Source organism: Lepidochelys kempii, chromosome 5 (genome assembly GCF_965140285.1).
Source record: "Lepidochelys kempii isolate rLepKem1 chromosome 5, rLepKem1.hap1, whole genome shotgun sequence".
Lineage (NCBI taxonomy): Eukaryota > Metazoa > Chordata > Testudines > Cheloniidae > Lepidochelys > Lepidochelys kempii.
In genome coordinates, this window is record NC_136384.1 from 85,751,633 (window position 1) to 85,772,289 (window position 20,657).

The 20,657-nt window shown below is 37.1% G+C and overlaps 1 protein-coding gene across 1 annotated transcript in view; it reads left to right on the top strand.

Moving 5' to 3' along the window:
- Positions 1 to 3,123: 3,123 nt before the first annotated feature.
- SHC3 (SHC adaptor protein 3) overlaps positions 3,124 to 20,657 on the top strand; it is a 72,946-nt gene continuing 55,412 nt past the window's right edge. Inside the window, exon 1 of the mRNA XM_073344912.2 lies at positions 3,124 to 3,967. Within this exon, the coding sequence (XP_073201013.1) occupies positions 3,428 to 3,967 (540 nt within the window). The 5' untranslated portion in view covers positions 3,124 to 3,427. The remainder of the gene's footprint in view (positions 3,968 to 20,657) is intronic.

Here is a 20,657-nt window from a genome sequence, read left to right on the forward strand (position 1 = left end):
GCTGGTGGGAGGTAAGTGAGGAGTAGGAGCCATTATGTGGAGCAGAGGTAAATGAGGAATAGCAGGGGAGACAGGAGAGGGATAGTAGCTAATAGAGAGGACCAGTGCTAAAGGGCCTAATGCCATCCCTTAGCAGCCACCTCTCAGGTTCCCTTCTGTCCGACATCTACACCCCCTCACTCTCCATAGGTTACCCCGAGCTTCCCCCAGGGTGCTTCTGCTTCCTGCCAAGTCCTTGCCTCCTCCTTTTGAGGGGTGCATGGAATAAGGTCCTACCACCCACTGTCAGGGAGCCCTATAAATGGAAATGTACTCTCAATCCAACTCCTTTCACTGGCACTAAAGCCACACAGTGTCTCCCAAACTGATGTTTATGGGCATAGGTAAATTATCACACATGGAACACCATAAAATGTGGCAGGTTATGAAGATGAGGGTAACAAATTACTGCTTCCTGGAGAGAGACTAGTTTAAACCAGTTAAACCATTAAACAGTTATTAAGACTTGAGTCTCATTTACAATAAAACTCCATTACACTGCTCTGTAAAGTGGTCTTACTTTAATTGTAATTGTAATTTATGCCCACTTGAAGGCCTCTTTATAGCACTGCCAGGGCAGTATACAGGATTCTTAGTGTAAATGAGAATCAGACCATCCTTCAGGAGTGACTTTAGATCACTATTCACCTGAACTGGATTAGAATCAATTGTGTGGTTGAAAGATTTATACAATTATCAGTCCCAGGAGCTAAGTGGGGACAGATTTTCAAAGTGCTCACTACTTATAATTGAGGCCAGATTTTCAAAAAGGCTCAGTTCCCATTCAACACTGAAATGAGGGCCAGACTTCCCAGTATTCAGCACTCAGCAGCTCTCAATGCAGCACCCAGGACCAGATTTTCAAAAGAGGTAGGCCTCCATTAGTTGCTTTGGTAGCATTTCTATACCTTCTAGGTCAGTTTCAGAAAAGGATCTTTGGTCACTGCATTAAAAGTCCATAAACTCTCCCTCTCTACCCCTTCCCCTGCCTCTCTCTTTCACTGGACTACAGATGACACTATTTTAAAATACCCAGTTTGCAAAAGGGTTAAATATTTAGCTCCATTTTTTCAAAGGGCTAATAAGAACCAGAGAATCTCTGAAGGCAAACCTGTAAAAATTGGAATCTGCCAATGTACATTTGTCGCAATCAAAAAAAATCAAACAAAATGTGTGCATTCATGTTGCTGTCCTAGATGTAAAAGAAACAGCTGAATGAATGTCTTGGGGTGAAATACACGTTCAAGAAAACAGTTTTGCTCACACCCCCTTTCTAATAAAAATCCCTTACATTTAATTGTGAAATATCTTTACTGCAAAACAATTGTGCTAGTCATCTTTAGATCACTGTAAGCAGGCTTTTTTTCTCAGGTTGTTGTATGAAAGATCCCGCCTGTGTTTGAAATGGAATCTTCCACTATTTAGCAAGTCTTTGTTGAATGAGTCATCCAAGCTGTTTCTTATTGGCTGGGATGGTTAGCACCCAAGGGATTGCCTGGCAGAGGCTGCAAGGCCTTGCTTCATTCACAGAAATGTTGGTATGCTAGCCAGTCCTTTCATTCACATACACAGAATTTCATTCACATTTTGCAGGGTTTTTTTTATCTGCTTCTAATGAAGAGAGCCATTTGGAAATGACAGGGTTTTCTGTGTATTAGAGAACAGTAGAAATAATCTATGATGTGTATATTTGCTGTTGCTGTGCTAGCAGGATGGAGAGAAAAATGAATGCTGTGTGGATACTGTAGCAGGTTTGCAGTGGGTGATGAAAGGCTATTCCGCAGATCACTAGAAATCTGTTTTTACACTGAATAGGACATTTCCATTATTCATCACTGCTGGGATAAGAGGTGCTGACTTAACTTAAGGTGTCATAAATTATACTAATTAAATACCTGTATTTAAAGCTGTTTTAGTGTATTTGTACTTCATGCACTGCAGCCTTAGTCATGGGGGAAGGGAGGGAATCCCTCAAGATAATTCCTTCAAAGATATGCTGCAGCTATACTGATTCTTTTAAGAGAACTTGCACCGTTAAACTTCTTTTGTCTGAATTCCTTTTTTACAGTGCAGTATAATGTCCAAAATCCATAATTTGCAAAGCAGACCGACTGACAAAAAAGAGCCATATGGTTTATAATCTGCATTGTATTTTCATTATACTGTACATTTTGGATTTTTACAATAAAAGGGAAAAGAGATTCAAATTTTCAGTATTTATACCTATTTTCTTATTCCTCCTAGGTGTTTTTGACTGGCATTTATGCTTCACAGGAGCTAGTGCATTTTATATTCTTTACTGCAGGGCATCAGTATGCTGATATAAGGACTTTTGAATATTTCTCTGGTATTTAATTTTTCAGAGTTAAGCCAAATATTCAGCTCTACTGAAGATCCATTTTACAGTTTTTGCTTTAGAGTGAAGATCAGTGGTGAACGAAGGCATATTTCGTAAGCCTGCTGCCGTACATCAGAATTTTTTTTTCTTCAGACACAGGTATTTCATGTAACTGCATTAAAAAACAGAAAAAGCTTGCTCTTGAATAATATAGGGCAGAAGGATTTGTTTCTGTACAAAAACTGTGATGTAACAGTTTTTGTGAGAAACGGCATTGGCACAAAGGCATTTGTTAAGGCTGTTAGGCTGCTTTTGTGAAGAAAATGAGTATAGTCTTTAGTGTAGTATGTCCACCCAATTTTTTGATTGCTGTTGTATGTCAAGATTTTCTGAAAGCCTTCAAGATATATGAATCCTGTTTTGTTTGTATATGTTGAAGCATTGTTATAATATCTGATACCTAACTGACCTTTTTTTTTTTTTAACAGATTGACGAATATGTGATATGGAAGAATGTTTTAACAGAAGAATAGAGTGGAGTGGTTTTCTTTTAAAGTTAGTCCAGATATTTAGAGGTATTTGTTTTTGGTAACAAAAAGGGGAAAAATTAAAGATTGGAAGGAAATATCTGTTTGAGAAGACAGGAAAAGGAAATTTGAGAATTGATTGGTGCTAGTGTGCTGTAAGTGGGTGGATTTTTTTTTTTTTTTTTTTTTTTTGCTACAGGAAGTGATTTGCAGTGTTCACTGAGCCTTTTGTTGAAAAGGGTCCTTCTCATTTGTGTGAGTCATGCTTTTGCTGTGAGCGACTTGGCAGCTCTAAGCAGGACTGGGATCTCTGTCATAGAAAACTATTACTTCACCCAACCTTAACGTGGAACCATACATTTATTTCAAAATTATTTTGCACTTCCTTATACTCTTTATTCTTTTTAAGCCAAAATTTACTCTCTATCCTCATTATTATGAATCGCCTGCTATGTTAGCACAGGCATCTCCTGCACTGGCATCAGATTTGCCAGAACATATGCAGGAAACCAGATAGAAGGGCATGCTTCAGCGTACCAAGTATAACCGCTTCAGGAATGATTCCGTGACATCAGTTGATGATCTTATTCACAATTTGTCCATGAACAGCAAAGTCTCAGCAGTTGCTACGACCTCAACAGCACCTTCATACCTGGTCTCGCCTGAAGTTCTCCGCAAAGACCAAGAAGATGGACCCACCACCTTTTGTACCCTCATCCATAAGGTGTCCCACTTGAAACTCTCCAACACAGGCAGCCTTTTGGGTATCAAAAATCTCTCCTCTGCAGTGAAGGAGCTTGCTGTCTCCAAATTGCAGGGAAGCTCGAGTGCTTCTAGCTCAGCAGCAGGGGCTTCAGACAACACATGTAACCTTGTCTCTGCCACTCCGTGTTCTCAGCAGGACATGAGCAAGATGAGTACAGGAAAAAAAACACGGTCAGAGGAAATGCACCTGGGAGGTGAAGACTGGAATCAAAGTAGCAGCTTTGTCAATAAACCCTCCCGAGGGTGGCTGCACTCGAATGAGAAGATCCTGGGACCTGGTGTGACGTACATTGTGAAGGTTGGTCTGCTTTCCTTCCATTCTCTTTTTTTAATCAATGAAAATTTCTCTGCAGGTTTTGATGACAGATTAGTGAAGCTGAAAGGATCTCTATGTGTATGTTCTTTTTTCTGTGGAATGCATGGAATGTAAATGTAGAAAGGCAGGATTAGAAAGCAGTGTTAATTTGTTATATTAGAGAAGAGGAAACAGGCACGTTGGCTCTATCAGTTAGCATGTTTTACAGCTATGTAGAAGATCTTTTTTCTCAAGATAAAAAGCTGTTTTTCTTACATTCGGTATTTTTCTTAATTCAGATTTTTGATTTTATCTGCCATATTGTGTATGTCTCCGATACATAGATTTTCAATATGTCTGGTGCAATCTGTAATACAGGAGGAATGAGAAACACCTTTACGTGAGACCTGTTTATCATGCACCACATTTCAAACTAAAAATTACTTCAAAGAAAAGTGCATTTTTGAGTGAAGTTGTATTTGCAATCTCATGGTGAGAAATCCACAGATTACCGTTTTGTCTCATTCCATAAATAGGAATATTGTTTATCTCAGTAGTGCAGACAAAATGCAGACTTGTTTTACGTAACAGGGATTTGGCTACCTTAAACATTATTTCTCTCTTCAGTTCATTGATGCTTTATGTCGAGAGCAGTGAACCATAGATGTCCAGGCTAATACTGTTGTATTTTTGAAAGCATTTAAAATGTACAGTAAAAAGGATGGTACCTTTGGTAAGAAGGGGGTGCATGCAGTTTCTCTGTCATGGAAGATTCCAGTTGATGTTTTCAAATATAGCATATAGTAGGTATAAAAATAATTATACTGTTCAAAATTCCCTCTTAAATCACAAATTCTTACATATGTAACAGCTCTGATGCTTAAGAGTTAAATTACTATGTAACAGTGTTAAGCAGAAGGTAGATCTATTTTTATCTCAGTTTTTTCAGCGTGTAAAAAATTACAGCATAAAATTTAATCCACAGTGTTTTAAATGAGTTAAAGCAACACTAAATTTAGAGTAATGTGAGGTAAACAATATTAAAAACAGAGCACGTTTTTAACAATTGGAGTTTTGAGAAGTAGGTTTTTGATTGATGATAGATTTAACAAGAGATTTAACAGTTCAAAACCCTTTTTTAAAAGTACTGTCATTCTTTGTCAGTCTCAAACTTATCATGAGACATAAAGGAAAATGAATTATCAGCTTTTTGAATGCACACTGCTTTTCTGTTACTATACAAGAAGTCTCTTGGTAAAATTGACACCTGGATGTTGGGTGTTAAAGTAGCGGGCCTCTGTTGTTCTCTTGCATTACAATATTCTGGTTAACAAAAGGTCATATATTGTCCTCACTTTTGCTCATGAAACTTATTCCATTTTTTTCTGCTTAAGACATCATCAGAAGCATGCAGTTACTGGCTTTTGGAATTCACTGTTACAAGTGCAATCAAAAGTAACAATTATGAAGCAGAACAAATACTTATTTTCTTGAGCTAATATGTTGATTGATTGACCACAAACATGCTAGAAGAACCTGAAAAGTTTGAGTTTGATTGAAAAGAGATGAAAGAAATTATTTTTTAAAATAAAAGTGAACTCTAAAAAACTAACCAATATTTAATGTTGGAACTATGCAAAGATTTCTCTCTATGCAATGAGTATCACATGCTTTAACCAGTCTATTGGGATATTTAAAAAAAATAGCTTTAGCATTAAACAGCCTATATTTCAATTGGGTTTTACATGTAATCAGAATGTATAACATTATGATGTTTAGCATTTATTTTAAAAATAGGATGATGGGATCTTTAACTTTTTGCTGTCTGGAATACTCACTTATAGATACAAATGTATTGTAAATGTCAAAACAAAGTTTAAAAATGGTATAAATAACAAAGGATAACGTATGAATGAAATTAAAACCCATCATAGTTAGTTAATAATTTGCCTGTTCATTAAGTCTCTCTGAATTTTTTCCTCAGCAACTGCAGTATTCACATAAATAAGAACAGAAGTGCAGTTCCCACATCATTAAACACTGTTAGTTCCCCGGGCTTTTGTGCATTCAAAACATCAAATCAATACATAGATAATGTATATTGAAGGGAAACAGTCTTTGGATACCTCATGGCTATATTGAATGTCTGGGGGACTTGTACAGTGTTTAATTAGTACCATATGCCTTGCTGAGCATTCCATATGTCATTTGTTAAATGAAACAAAAATTTGATTTGCTGTTAACCAGAAAAGCTTTTATCATTGTATGTGTGTACTGGCATAGGGTTAGTATTTTTCATTAACTCACATCAGAAATGTGGAAATTATTCACGGAGGAGGGCAAAATGTCACCAGTGGACAGTTTGATGTAAACCATGTTGGAACATCTCCAAGTAGACTGAGCAATATTCCTATGTTGACTTGAACTGTACATGTGTATTATATACAATATAAAATATATGCCCTTTCCTCAATTTCCTTTTTTTCAAGTCCACAATTATAAACAACATATAATTTGCAAAAGAAAAATGGGCAAATATTTTCCTCAGTTATGACAGTGGTCATTTTTTTGCCAGACTTTATTGCTATCTCAGTTTTTTAAGCTTGAGCACATTGTCCATTTTGAGATGGACTACGTAAATGCAATATTTAAAAGTGGGTAGGATATATATTGCACAGGAGTTGTGATACAATATTCTGTTGTGGTGGAATTTTTTTGGACCTAAAACTACAGGTGCTATCTATAATCTGTTTTTCCTGTGAATTTCCTGTGGATTATGGATTTTTTATGGTAAAATTTCATCACAAACACAGTGAAAAGATTGTGTAACAAATTATAGTTGTTCAAACTATATTTGACTTTTTAGTTCATTTGCTTGACATCAGACGTGTATGGAGACAGAATACTGAAGGGTGCTGGTATTCTACTTACACCATTGGTGAACAATTTGACAACTTGTGGATTAATGAAAACAATGAAAGAGAAAATGGCTTGTAGTAATAGATGTCCTTGAAGATCTCAATTGTTTGTTACAGAGCCTACATTTAATATAGAGTGATTATAAATGTTCGTGTTGTTAGAAAAATAAATCCATGCAATAAAACAGTGTAAAACTGCATAATCTAACAACTAACAGCAGTTAAGTGTTTCAATGAAACTCATTTGTTTCAAATTATAGAAGTCTGCTGATTATCTTAACTGTGATAATGGCATCGGTGTTTTGTTTATTTGTAGATTTAACTGACAACACAGTCAACAATCATGATAGGAAGTAAATAGACGTTAGCCTTTAAATAACCTGTGGTTCAGTCTTGTAATAAGTACCGATGAGATTAAAATAGTGACCTTCAGCAGTTTTAAAGTAAAACAAAACAAAAAATGCTATTATATTGCAATATACTCCATTCTTATATTCAAAACATTTCATGCAGTGCACGCAAAAGTGCTTTGCTAGGCATAAAAACAAGCCAGTTAATGTGGATAAACCATAGAAAAAGCAGTACGTAAACCAGGTCTTTAAAAAAAACAAATATACAATCAGTCTTTCAGATCAAGGGACAAGAATTCCAGATATAAAGAGCATGACACCACAAACAAAAATTTGAATGATAAAACATTGTATAGTACATTAAAATCATATTGCAAAAATACGTACGTGCAATACCTAATTGGCAAGGATATCTAATAAATTTGGTCATCACTCTCACACTGCAGTCTTGAGTGGGAGAAAATTTTTAAATCTGATAAGGAAACTGGTGGATACTTTTTTGTGTAGCAATTTGAGAGTGTAACCAAATTTAGGTCCCAATCCTACGCACACTATTACACACATGCTTAACTTTACTTACAGGAGTTGGGTCCCAGTGAAATCAACGTGACTACTCTCATACGTAAAATTAAAGCTATGTGTATGTGTTTAGAGGACGGGTAATGCTTATGCATCATCGTCCATTTAGATGTTATTGGAGCATCCATGTCAGACCACAGGCAGGTTATATGAGATTTTAACAGCATTCTGCAGGCAGTTGTTGAATTTAAGGAATTATTTCCGTCTTTTGGGACTAAATCATAGCTTTAAGCACAGCTCTGAAGAGGGATTGATGTGTAAACTGCACCACCCATTGCATTTCCATGGGAGGCGTTGTACTTAAGGGCTCACTTCTGAGGCACAATTCCCTCTCTTCTTCCCCTATGCTATAGTGGGCAATAATTTCCCAATGGCCTACACCAGCAGCAGATTATAAAAGCTTCTGTAGCCATTTAGTTGTTCTGGTGAGTCTTTGCCCATTAGGAAGCTCACGCAGCAAGGGAAGGGGTATTCTTACTCTCCCTTGCTGGGGCATATAATCAAAGTTACAATCTAGCCCTTAGTTTTATTTGTAGAGTAGTAAAATTAAAACATGACTTTTTGGTTTGCTTTTGTTTGTTGCAGCCTGCTGTATATGGCTGATGATAAATTTGTTTCCCTCCTTTATAACAGTATTGTTTGGGGTGGTTTTTTTTTTGGTCAGCTTTTCATTGCTCCTTATGTCCATTATGATGCACCTGTACTAACTACAGAATAACTAGTACTAAGCATGTTAACTATAGATCCAGTTTTCAGTGGTGGCCTCTAAATTATTACAAGCCAGATTTGTTTATTTGTGTATTCAATAGGCATTTGTACATGTAATTCAAGTAATTAGGCACACAATTCCCAAATATCCAATTTGCAAATCCAAATGTGGGGTTTGTGTGCATGTTTACAGGCCAAGTTTTAAATGTGTCCTTATGATAATAATAGGGATGAAAGTGAATTCCTTATATTTAAATTCCACTATTGCCACCCCCTAAGCTTTGAAAAATCGTGAGTCAGGACTCAAAAAAAAAATCGTGAGTTTGACTTTAAAATCATGACATTAAAATATGTTTCGGGTACTTTTTGTCTTCTGGTTTTTGAGTCTTTAGGGTTCATGTTTTCAAGTTTTTCTCAGCAACCATGAGAACTAGAAACTTACATGAGAATCTCAGCTTTCACTTAAAGAAAAACTTTATCACATGACTCCAGGTGCTGGAGCTTTATGAAAAACATCAGAAGGGTGGCAACTCAGTTTGTTTTCTGAATTCAAAAACTTGGGTGGGGGATAAGGCAGAATTAAAAAAGAACTACTTTGATCTCAGAGATTAATTTTTCTAATGTTCTACAACCCTTTTGTGGTCAGTCTGTAGCCTTTGCTTTTGCTGGAATGGCAAGACTGTCTACAGTTAAGTAAACCCTGTGTTTCTTGCTCAGTCCAAATTCCCATTGAGTTTATTGGTTCTGATCTAGTGTCTATGGACCTGATATGAAGATTATTGAAGTCAATGGAAAGATGACCACTGAGTTTGGATCAGGCCCTATGGGCAGAAATCATAGATGATGGTAGGGTTGTTTTTATTCCATCAATCAAATATTATTACACACTAGGGACCTTTGCTAACAGCCATTTAGGTCAATAGCAAAGCACGCAGAGACTTCATTAGTGCAGGATCAGGTCTCCGGTGAGAACTTTTGATTCACAAAATGCTGTAGAAGTTTCAGCATGTTTCTTCATATTTATGATTCTTTTTACAGGTGGTGTTAATATTTATTTGATTAGTGAAGTCTCAATTATATATGTTTAAAGAAAGGTCAGTAGAAAATCCTGCTGATTATTTACAATATAAACTACCCAAATTTACTAACTAGTTTAGGTGGCAAATCGGCACTCAGCTGCCCTTCCCCCCCCTTTGGAAATTAGACTTTTGATTACTTTCACTACATTCAGATAACATCACAAACACAAGAGTAATTCTGTGCAGGTTATTTAAATATCTGTTGCTAAAAATTAAAAGAGGCACAGCCCTCCACTTATATGAATGAACCAAGATCTTTAGGGATATGGACCATGGAGCTTTCATGCAGAGTCCCTTCCTTTCCTCAGTACCACTGAAGGACCCATGCCCTTGTCCCCTGGCAACATACCCCATTGAGGAGCCCACTTAGATTGGCAGACTACCTATACCTTATTCTCACTCCATTTTAAGGCATAGAGTGGAAGCTAATGCTGAAAATGTCAGTGTTAAATCCTTCTGACGTTTCCACTGGAAATGCTGCAGGTTTGCCAGAAGATGTTATCACACAGTGCAGATATCTTACCAACTCTTACGTTTTTTCAAAACTGACACAGCCAACCCTGTCCATGGAGACTCAACTGCATGATGCTACCAGGGAATGAATTTCAGAGGTCTGAAGGAGAGTAGGTTGGCACTGCTCCTACCTCCACCTATTCCAGCCAGATCTAGTGTAGATTCCATTCATTCTGTGCGATTGAAGATCTGATCTGTCCCAGTATAACCACATGGCACGTATCATTTTGCTATGGCTTAATATCTGACTAACTATTTGGAAAGTGTGCTTTAAAAGGGGCCTAAAGGAATTAGGCCCCCCAAATCCCACTGAAAGTCAATAGGAGTTAGGTGCCTAACTTCATCAGCCTGCTTTAAGAATCCCAGCCAGCACTGAAATGTATATAGTGAAATCAGCGTAAAGATTTAAAGATCGCTACCTTGCAGCAAACAAGATACATTAAGATAAAGGGCAGACAAAGACAAGGAGCAGATCTAAAGATGATAATGTAAGAGATAAGAAAATCATTAAAAATCTCTTCCCCTTGACATCATCACATTTATATTTGCATAGAAGTTAGGGGTTTTTGTTTGGTTTTTTTATTTTAAATCAAATCTAGGAAATACATTAAATTATACAAATCCAGGAAGTAAGAAAAACAAGAACAAAAAAGAAAATAAATCCTATCTGTTCTCTGAAGGACTTCTAAATGCCAGACACTGTATAGTATGCATGCTGCATGTAACCTCGATGCTGATCTGCTTTTATTACCCTTTTATTTGTTAGTACAGAATTATATTCCAAGAAATGCCTTTATTGTTTGTAAAGTTTAATATCTTCACTATCTCCGACACCATATCACCACAATAAGGTAATTGTAAAAAGCAAAACTCTTTTTGTTGACTTGCACGGGAACCTTGTAAGCAGCACAGGTACTGTAGTCCAAGCATTTTGAAAAGATCCTTTTCTCTTTACCGCCTCCGAAACCTGAATGATTCATACTGAGGGCAGATGCCATGTTTTATAGTAAAATAAGACATCAGCCATTTTAACTTAATACTGTCTAAAATCTAAGCAGCAGTCAGGAGAAAAAGATCAAACAATTAAACTGCACATCTGTGAGTCTCCTTCTAAAAAAAGTTATTAAATGAAGAATTGTGTTGCAAGCACTATACAATGTAGTTAAAACAGTAGCAGCTTGATGTTGTGTTGAGTAGCAGAACCCAGTCTTCTGAGACTTAATTCACAGTGCTCTATCCACTAGGCCACAGTGCTCTCTAAGTTTTCTTATACTGCCAGAATAGAGAAGAGTGGTTTTATTGTAAATGAGAATCAGGCTCAAAGATATTCTCATGGCAGAGAAGGAAAAGCTAAATACTTCTAGTGTTTCACTGAAGTCTGAATTAGATTTGGGCCCAGGATAGATAACTTCTCCTAAATGTTATTTATTTTAATTTATTTAATTCATGTTAAGATCAGTTTTATTTGCACATCTGTGTGTGTGTGTGCGCTTACGTGTACTGAAAGCACTTGCTTGTTAGCATATCAGACTGACGTTGGTGTAAGAACTGGTGACTGGTTCTAACACATCGAAAAAGACAAAAAGGCAAGTTCACCCAGCCAGGGTGGATTTGATTTAAATCATGATTTAAATCACTAGTCAGGAAGACTCAATTTAATCATGGATTTCTACATAAAAGTGCATTCCTGGTGGTTGTTATAACCTTAAGACACATTCTTCACAACTCAGAGATGGATATGGGTTTCATTTTTAGAAGGTACACACTATACATTTTTAAAGTGATGTATTTTGAAAATTTTTCAGATTAGTTTTACAGCTATATCAGAAAATGAATGATTGTTTGGTTATTTCATTTACGAAAGGTAGTTGAAGCAGATATCTATGAAGTCATTGGGAGGTGAACTATCTCCAATTCAACAGGTTAATCATTAATATTTGGAGGATTTTCTTGCCATGCTGTATTAGGAGGAGAACATCACCAGACATACATTTAAATTGTTTTATTTAACTAAAACAATGTTATGTATTTTGGATTTTTCTTCTTCAACGGCAAACATAATATCTTAACAAAACAAGCATATGAATTTTTGAATGTAGTTAAACATTCAAGTTTTTTAAAATCAGGTTTGTTTTTGTTAGAATTGTTTTTAACTAAAATAGTTAAATAAAATATTTAAAAAAATCAAAAATCGACTATATCAGCCAGGTCAACATGAGAAACTTAAAATATTGGCTTCTGCCGCTAACTCAGTCGTCTTCACCTTCATTTTCTTGTTTGTTCATAATCTGGAACATTTAAAGACATTTAAATTTTTTTCCACAGTGTGTTATATCTTTTACTGCTACTTCTTGTAACTATTCTGCTGGGTGTGCATTTCCTGTTGTACCAATTGTTTCTGTAAGGAAGACATTCCCTTCTTCTGTTGTCACACAAGCACATAAAACAGGATCATTGTGGACATTGCTCCACCCATCAAGACTCAGGTTAACAATTTCACCCTCTAGATCTTTTGCACACTGCTCAATTTCTCTTTCATACACTTTATCCAACAATTTGCCTGTGACATCTGCTCTGTTGGGTGGATTGTATCGTGGTCTTAATGACTGAACCATGTTAATGAAGTGTGGGTCTCAATCATATGGAAAGGAGAGTTTGTTTCATAAACAAACCAGGCAATTTTTTCATCAATTACCTCTTTTTGTAATCTGCTGGTTCTTATCACAAATTTATCTGTGGTTGTTTCTGGATGATAGAGATTTTTTTTTTCTTTTTGCTACAGGTGATATACTGTGGCTATGTGACATACATGATGTGGCAGATAACTCTGAAACTATAGAAAATGATGGTGATCTTGAAGGTAGATAGTCTTCAGAATCCTGTATGTTGAGGATGGATTCTCCTAAACAAAATAAGTCAATGCAGTTATTTAATTATTATTACCATACTGCTCATTTAGTAGTACTCACTGCATTCACTGACACTCAGTACTACTTTAAAGGTGAAATTGTAAAAGGAAGATCTGCCTATTTCAGCTATTTATTTTTTATCAGAACTGCATCTAAAATGCTAGTAACATAGCATAACAACTATATTTTTTGCTTAACCATGAGAATTCAAGAATAGTCCAGAAGGAAGACAGGCAGTTCTTAAGAAAAAAGTATGAAATAAAAAAGTTTACCAACCTGAAGATCCTGCATGTTCAGATATGTTCCTTTCACCATCTTCAACACAGCTTCCTCCTGAGAAGGAACGCTTTTCATGATGTTATTTCATTCGGGCAACCAGGCGTTGCATTTCTTTGTTGCACTGTTTGCATTTTGCACGCATGCCTGTCTTACCCACAGGCAGAGGAACTTCATTAAAATATTCCCAAACTGAGTTTCTTTTACGACCTGCTGCCATTATAGGTTTTCCCTTCTAGTGAGAGAATGGTATGGTAGATAACAAATCAATGAAGGCTACACTCAGAAAGACCTCAAGACTTCTGGAATATGCTGCTCAAACAGTTTCACTTTTGTTTCTACTGCCTGTCCCTCCCTTCTCACATTTATCTCCAGACCAGGTCTATTCTGACCCCAACAATCTACTTTTTGAAACTTTGCACTTTTAGAGAGAGGTAAGGGATTGACTCTGTGTACACAAATTTGCAGAGGGACAATAGAGTTGAGGTCCATTATTTCTCACATCTATATATTAATTTATTTAAAAACAAGTTTGCTGTTAACAAGAATGCGATCTCTGGAGAACTGTAAAACTAAGCATCTCTGATGGTATCTTCTAGCCTGAGCACTGAGTCCCATTGGGTAGATAGAAAGATTAACCTAAATAATCTATACAGAAGCCTTTGGAGCCCCATAAGATTGGGTCCCTAATCCATGAACTATTGGCACCCATTTACAAGACTTTTCTTAAACATTTACATGAATATATTGTCTCATACTATAGAATTAATAATCCCTATTCCATAATGAGATATCTTTGAGCTATAATGTATCTTAATTAAAACTATCTTTAGATAGATTTTTTCCTCAAAAAGCATTTTATAAAAAAAAATCTATTTTTAATTTTTTTTTAAAACCATTGATTTTTATCCAACCATGACCCAGCGTAAATTGGTTTAATGCCATTGAATTTAATAGGGTTTCAACAGCTTACACTAGAGCAGTGAATTTGGCCGAAGGTATACAGCCAAGTTGTTGTGATGTGGAACTAAAATTTTTGACTGCCCTACATGGGTAACACATTAAAAAGGCGTGCTCTCTAACAATTTTTGTTTTTGCCAAATGAAGAAAACTGACAAGAATTTTGCAAACCATCTGAAGTATGAGTACAGGCTGGATTTACATATCTACATTTGAGCTGCATCTATGCTGGCACTTTCAGGATCCAAAATTAATGATGACCTTTGAAGCTACCTTGAAAGTAAAAGTGGGAGAGATTGTAGCACAAATAGGACTCAGGCATTTTTGCCACTGTATTGTCTGATGATGTTCAGAACAACAAGTTTATATTAGAGCAATACCAACTTTTTGTTTTGTCTTTATACATCGCCTAGCACAATAGGTCCAGGTCCATGAATAGGGCTGCCCGGTACTACGGCAATACTAATACTAAATACATCTAGATATACTGTACACTATTTGTGGTTTGACATATGTCATTAGGATCTTCTATTGTAGCAAAATGTTTTGGTTGCAGAAGCTTTTGCATGTTCATATTAAAGGATTTCTGATGCGTGACAAGCTGCTAGAACTAATCTACACAGTGCTTTTAAGAAAATATATCTTGTCAGAGATGGTTGGTGGGCAACAAAATACTCTGACAACTGTGGCAGAGTAGTTCATCTTATTTAAGTATGCATTAATGAAGAATAAACAATGCACTGCGATACAGTATTGCATAGGGCATATATTTTCATTTACACTCATTGATAATCAGAGTGACGTGAAAATTGCATCAGTAACTTGGTACATTAAAGTTTTTTGCATGTGCAGTTTTCCACAGGTGATATTTGTGCAGAAAAACTTGGATGCATGATGCAAAATGAATTTGCTTACATAAAATAAAATAGGTAGATCTATAGCTGTCCAATGTATGCATGTCAAACTCTACACTAAGTTTTTCCAGGCAAAAATGGGTGAAAAAATGCACAAACAAAAGTTTGCACATGCAAAATTGTGAGTGCAGTTATAGAAGCAGCTAGTGAAATTGTGACCCATTACTTTTTGTACTGCATGTGTATTTTTGAGCTATAGTGATAGTGATTTTAATTCATGGACACAAGCATAGGAAATACAAAAAGATTAGAATCTGGTTCTGAAGCGTTCCTGCCAAATTTTTTTTTAACATGTATTTATCCACACTAATGAAGATTAGAAATTTTTCAGAACTGGGAGCTGAAATTTGCTTCTTAGCAGTACTTCATCTCTAACATGCCAAAAATGAAAGACTTAGTATTGACTTAGAGGAATTGCCCTTTTGGGATGAGACAAAATGTACTCTCCATCCATTAACCGACTCCATGGCCTTGCTCTTTTAAGTGGTACTGAATTATCATTATATGTGTTGGTTTTGAGATGGTGTTAGAACTTTTCACTGGGGACAAATCTAAAACCACTAACTCATTATAAAGACCTGAGGTTGTAATTAGAGTTGCAGAGATATACCAGTTGGTAAAGGGTCTCTGCAGTTCTTGAGGTTTACTGGATAGCCCTTTTGTTCCCTGATAAGCCTCTGCTCGTGTGCGATGTAGTGACTTCCTTAACCAGTCTGTTCTCCCCTGTCTGCATCTGCTGACACAAGAAATGAAGGACAGGATTTAAATTTCAGCAGTTAAGAGCACAGCCAGGTGTGGAAGAAATGAGTAAACAGCCTGACAACATGGGGGAAAATGTATTCAAATGTATGGTGAAAATATTCTACATCACTGCGCAACAATTCTTATGGGAACTTTTCCCCCAGTAAATGGAAAGGTTCTACTGAATAAAATCCTTTATGCCTGATTATTCATGAACCATATTACCAGACATGAAAAGTATTATTTATTAAGCATACAAAACTGCCACTGGCATATCCTGTTGACATTGAACTATGTGCTGTACCTACCTCTTTATTATCCAGTGCCCAGTTCTGTGAGGTGTGCTGTATTTCCTTTTTGCACTCTCTTCTCCCATTGAAGTCAGTGAGAGTTAGAGTCACTCAGTACCTTGCAAGAGGTGCTCACTTTCTCCGGTGCACACAATTTTATATGAATTATCACGTATAGCGTAAGGAGTGTACAGATTAGCTAAATTCCGTGGAACAAAATAGCAATTTTGAGCGTGGTTTTGCATCCTGGCCCATCCTGGCTAATAGCCACTGATGGACCTATCCTCCATGAGCTTATCTAGTTCTTTTTTGAACCCTGTTATAGTCTTGGCGTTCACAACATCCCCGGGCAATGAGTTCCACAGGTTGACTGTGCGTTGTGTGAAGAAATACTTCCTTTAGTTTGTTTTAAACCTGCTGCCTATTAATTTCATGTGGTGATCCCTAGTTCTTGTGTTATGAGAAGGAGTAAATAACACTTCCTTATTTACTTTCTCGACACCAGTCATGATTTTATAGACCTCTATCATATCCCCCCTTAGTCGTCTCTTTTCCAAACTGAAAAGTCCCAGTCTTATTAATCTGTCCTCATATGGAAGTTGTTCCACACCCCTAATCATTTTGTTGCCCTTTTCTGTACCTTTTCCAAGTCCTATATACCTTTCTTGAGATTGGGTCACCAGATCTGCACACAGTATTCAAGATGTGGGCATACCATGGATTTATATAGAGGCAATATGGTATTTTCTGTTTTATCTATCCCTTTCCTAATGAGTCCCAACATTCTGTTCACTTTTTTGACTGCCGCTGCACATTGAATGAATGTTTTCAGAGAAGATCTCTTTCTTGAGTGATAAAAGCTAATTTGGACCCCTATCATTTTATATGTATAGTTAGGATTATGTTTTCCAATGTGCATTGCTTTGCATTTATCAGCATTGAATTTCATCCGCCATTTTGTTGCCCAGTCACCCAGTTTTGTGAGATCCCTTTGTAACTCTTTGCAGTCTGCTTTGGAATTAACTATCTTGAGTAGTTTTGTATCATCTGCAAATTTTGCCACCTTACTGTTTACCCCTTTTTCCAGGTCATTTATGAATATGTTGAATAGGACTGGTCCCAGTACAGACCCCTGGGGGATACCACTATTGACCTCTCTCCATTCTGAAAACTGACCATTTATACCTCCCCTTTGTTTCCTATCTTTTAACCAGTTACTGATCCACGAGAAGACCTTCCCTCTTTTCCCATGACAGTTTATTTGCTTATTTTGATCCTCTTTATGGTTTTAGTAAATCTTGATTTCTTAATAAGTGGATATCTCACTTATTAGTACCAAGACATAGCTTTCTGTCAAATAGTAAGATAGTTATATATATGTGTCTATTTTAGAAGGACAAAAAATAGTTCTGTTACTCACAAAATTATTCTTAATAAGCTTTTTTAGGATCCATGACATAATTTTTTAAGATACCTGACATCATTTGTTTGTGTGTGTGTGTGTGTGTAAGTCCATATATTAATTGAAGGAACTTATAGTTTATTTATGATAACTTTTTGCATTGTCATAGGAGGCTGAATCTTTTTATCATTTAAGCAACTAAACCTGCAGGGTTTGTATGTAAGATAGGACAAAATGGTTGTCATTCTTTGGTCAGAAGCTGTTTCAGTAGATTAGTCATAAGGTAGATTTATCTCGACAAAATCATTGTCTAGTCATTCAGTATCTATTATTATTGATATCATTCTTATTGAATATTTATATTCTAGTAGAGTCCGGAGATCCAAGTCAGGATCAGAGCCCTATGGTACCTGAACAAACACATATGAAGACAAGGTTCCCATCCAAAAGAGTTCACAGGAAATTAATTGTAGAAGCTTTTAAGCTATTTAAAGCACAGCCTCAAATAATATACAGTGACTCACAGTCATGCAGAGAAAATTTTAAAACTGGCACCGATTTTTTTTTTTAAAGAATTTGCACATTGAGTATTAAACAAATACTAAAGTTCCTAGTGCTGTTGTCTAGATCCACTGTTTTATAAAGTGAATTTAAAAAATAATTTTGGACTGATTCAAAAAAAATTTGGAATCTCTCTTTTTTTCTCTGCAGTCCATTATGAAAAGGCTGTCTGTTTCTACTGTGCTAATTAAATCTAGAGCTTATGAAGCATACCTCTTATCCATAACAATTTTAACAATATAATTTTAGCAATGACCTCATTATCAGAAACCGAAGCAAATAGTTCAGAGAACAAAATGGAGAAAGTGTTGAATTGTAGACTTCACAGAAAACCCAAATGAAATTAATGAGGTACCATTTTAAAAAAAAAAGCATACATACACTGTGGAACGTTTGCAGCAATTGATTTTTTAAAAAGTGATTTCTGGGAGGCATTGAACTCATCCACAGGACATGCATCTATGTCCCTGTAGCGGGGTCGTTACCTGCAGTGGCCCTGACAGGGCTGGGGCTGTGGTGAAAAGCCCAGGCTGATTAAGGGAGCAGCCGCAGCTGTGGCCAGCTCAATTAGGCCCAGCTGCCCCTATAAGAGGCTGTGAGCCAGGAGTCCCCCCTCAGTCTCCCTCTGCCTGTAGAAGGAGAAGGGGCTGGCTGCAAGGTGTGGAGCAGAACACCCAGATTGGAGCAGGACTGGGGAAGGGCCAGAGGAGCTGGGAGCTCTGGCCTGGAAAGCCTCAAGCTGCAGGCTTGACTATAGGCCGAATAGGTGCAGGGTTGCAGAGGGGCAGCCCACGAGTAGGCAGAGGCAGCAGGTCCAAAACCCCCTTCCCTGTGATGAGTGGCGTACACACTGCAGTCTACCCCCGATACAAGGGGCTAAGTGGGGAATGGCAGTAGCCAAGGCTGAGGTGAGGTGGGGTTAGAGGGTGAGGGTTCCCCTGGGTGGGGAGACCCAGAACCTGAGAGTGTGGGAGTACTGCCAGGGGGGCAGCACCCCAGAGAAAGGGGCACCGGGTCCTGGGAGGGACATGGGGGCCAGCAGTAAGGCAGATCACCAGCCTGCAGAGGGAGCTCCGGTGGTTGGACGAGCTAATTCCTGATGACTATCAGCAGGAGGCGCTGCAGGGGTGAGTCTGAACCTTTACAGTCCCCGAAATCCATTTGCTATTACAGTTGTGCAGAACTACCCTGGCATTCAAATAGAATGTAGCAGTCAAACAATAGACTTATTCACCAATTAAGGATTAATAAAGCATGTGCCATATAGATTACATTCTTTCTAGCTGTAGTTAGTATAAGCTAGTAACTGTATTATGTACAACTTTAGTTAGTAATCAAAAACTAGTTCCCCTTTTCCAGACCTGCATCATCTGTTAGCTGACTGCATTTTTGTGATGGTTTCTCCATTTAAGAGGCATGAAAAACTATTGACCATAATATTTAATGGTGGTTTAAACTAGTGTAGAAGTACTGCAATATTGCATTATTTGTTTAGAGCAATTTGTGACCATAAATTCACAGCTGAAGGGGTCAAGTCTTATTTGTTGTTGAACTTTAAAGGCTACTTGTTTTCAGATTTTCTGTTCCATTTCTATTCAATCAATATTTACTTAGAGTTTTATTTCTGGGATAGAACATGCATTCTGTACAGTTCTTAATGAGAAAAAGAAAATGAGAAATTGACTCATTGTAAACTTGTGTATGATTACATATTGCTCTAAAATTTACCAAAAACTGCAAACGTATGGCAACACTAAATAGTACTTTTTTGCATTTTCAACTACACTGTGTTCCATGCTGCTATTTTTATACTGTAAATATATATGTTGACACTTGTTTTACTATTAAGCAAGGCCAAGATAAATGATTTTATCTCACCCAGAGTGAGGCTGTGAACATCTATTAATTAACACAATATTAGTGAGTGCATGGTTCAATAAGGTGCACAGGGAGGGAATGGGAATGCACAAGAAATCTCCCCCTATCCTGTGCAAGAGCCTGTCACAGTGCAGTCCCTATGCTTCCCCCAGTGTACTCTGTGGCACCCTATTCACCAAACAGGGACGAAGTGGGATACAGCAAAGCCCCTGGAGTATGCTGCATTGCCTGAAGGAATGTAGCAGCCAGCTCCCTCTCCCGGTACCCTCTGTAGTTGCAGGAGGAATTCTGCCTGGAGCTCCCCTGGATTAGGTGCCCCTCTGCATTGCCCCCAGAGCACAATGTGAATATAATGCATGGCTGAACCCTTCGAAAATATGCTGAAGTCTTGATATGAATACAAAAAAATGTCAAGTTAAAAAAAGTCGTAACTAATCAGCTCTCTTCAAATTTATACATTCCTTTACATGAGGCAGAGTGCATCTTTGTGAAGAGGGACCATTAGAAGTCAAGGAATCTGACTGCATGAATACTTTGTGTTACTATATAATCTATATAATATATATAATTGGACTCAGAATAGGGGAGACTTCAATAGCCATCTCACTTGGAACC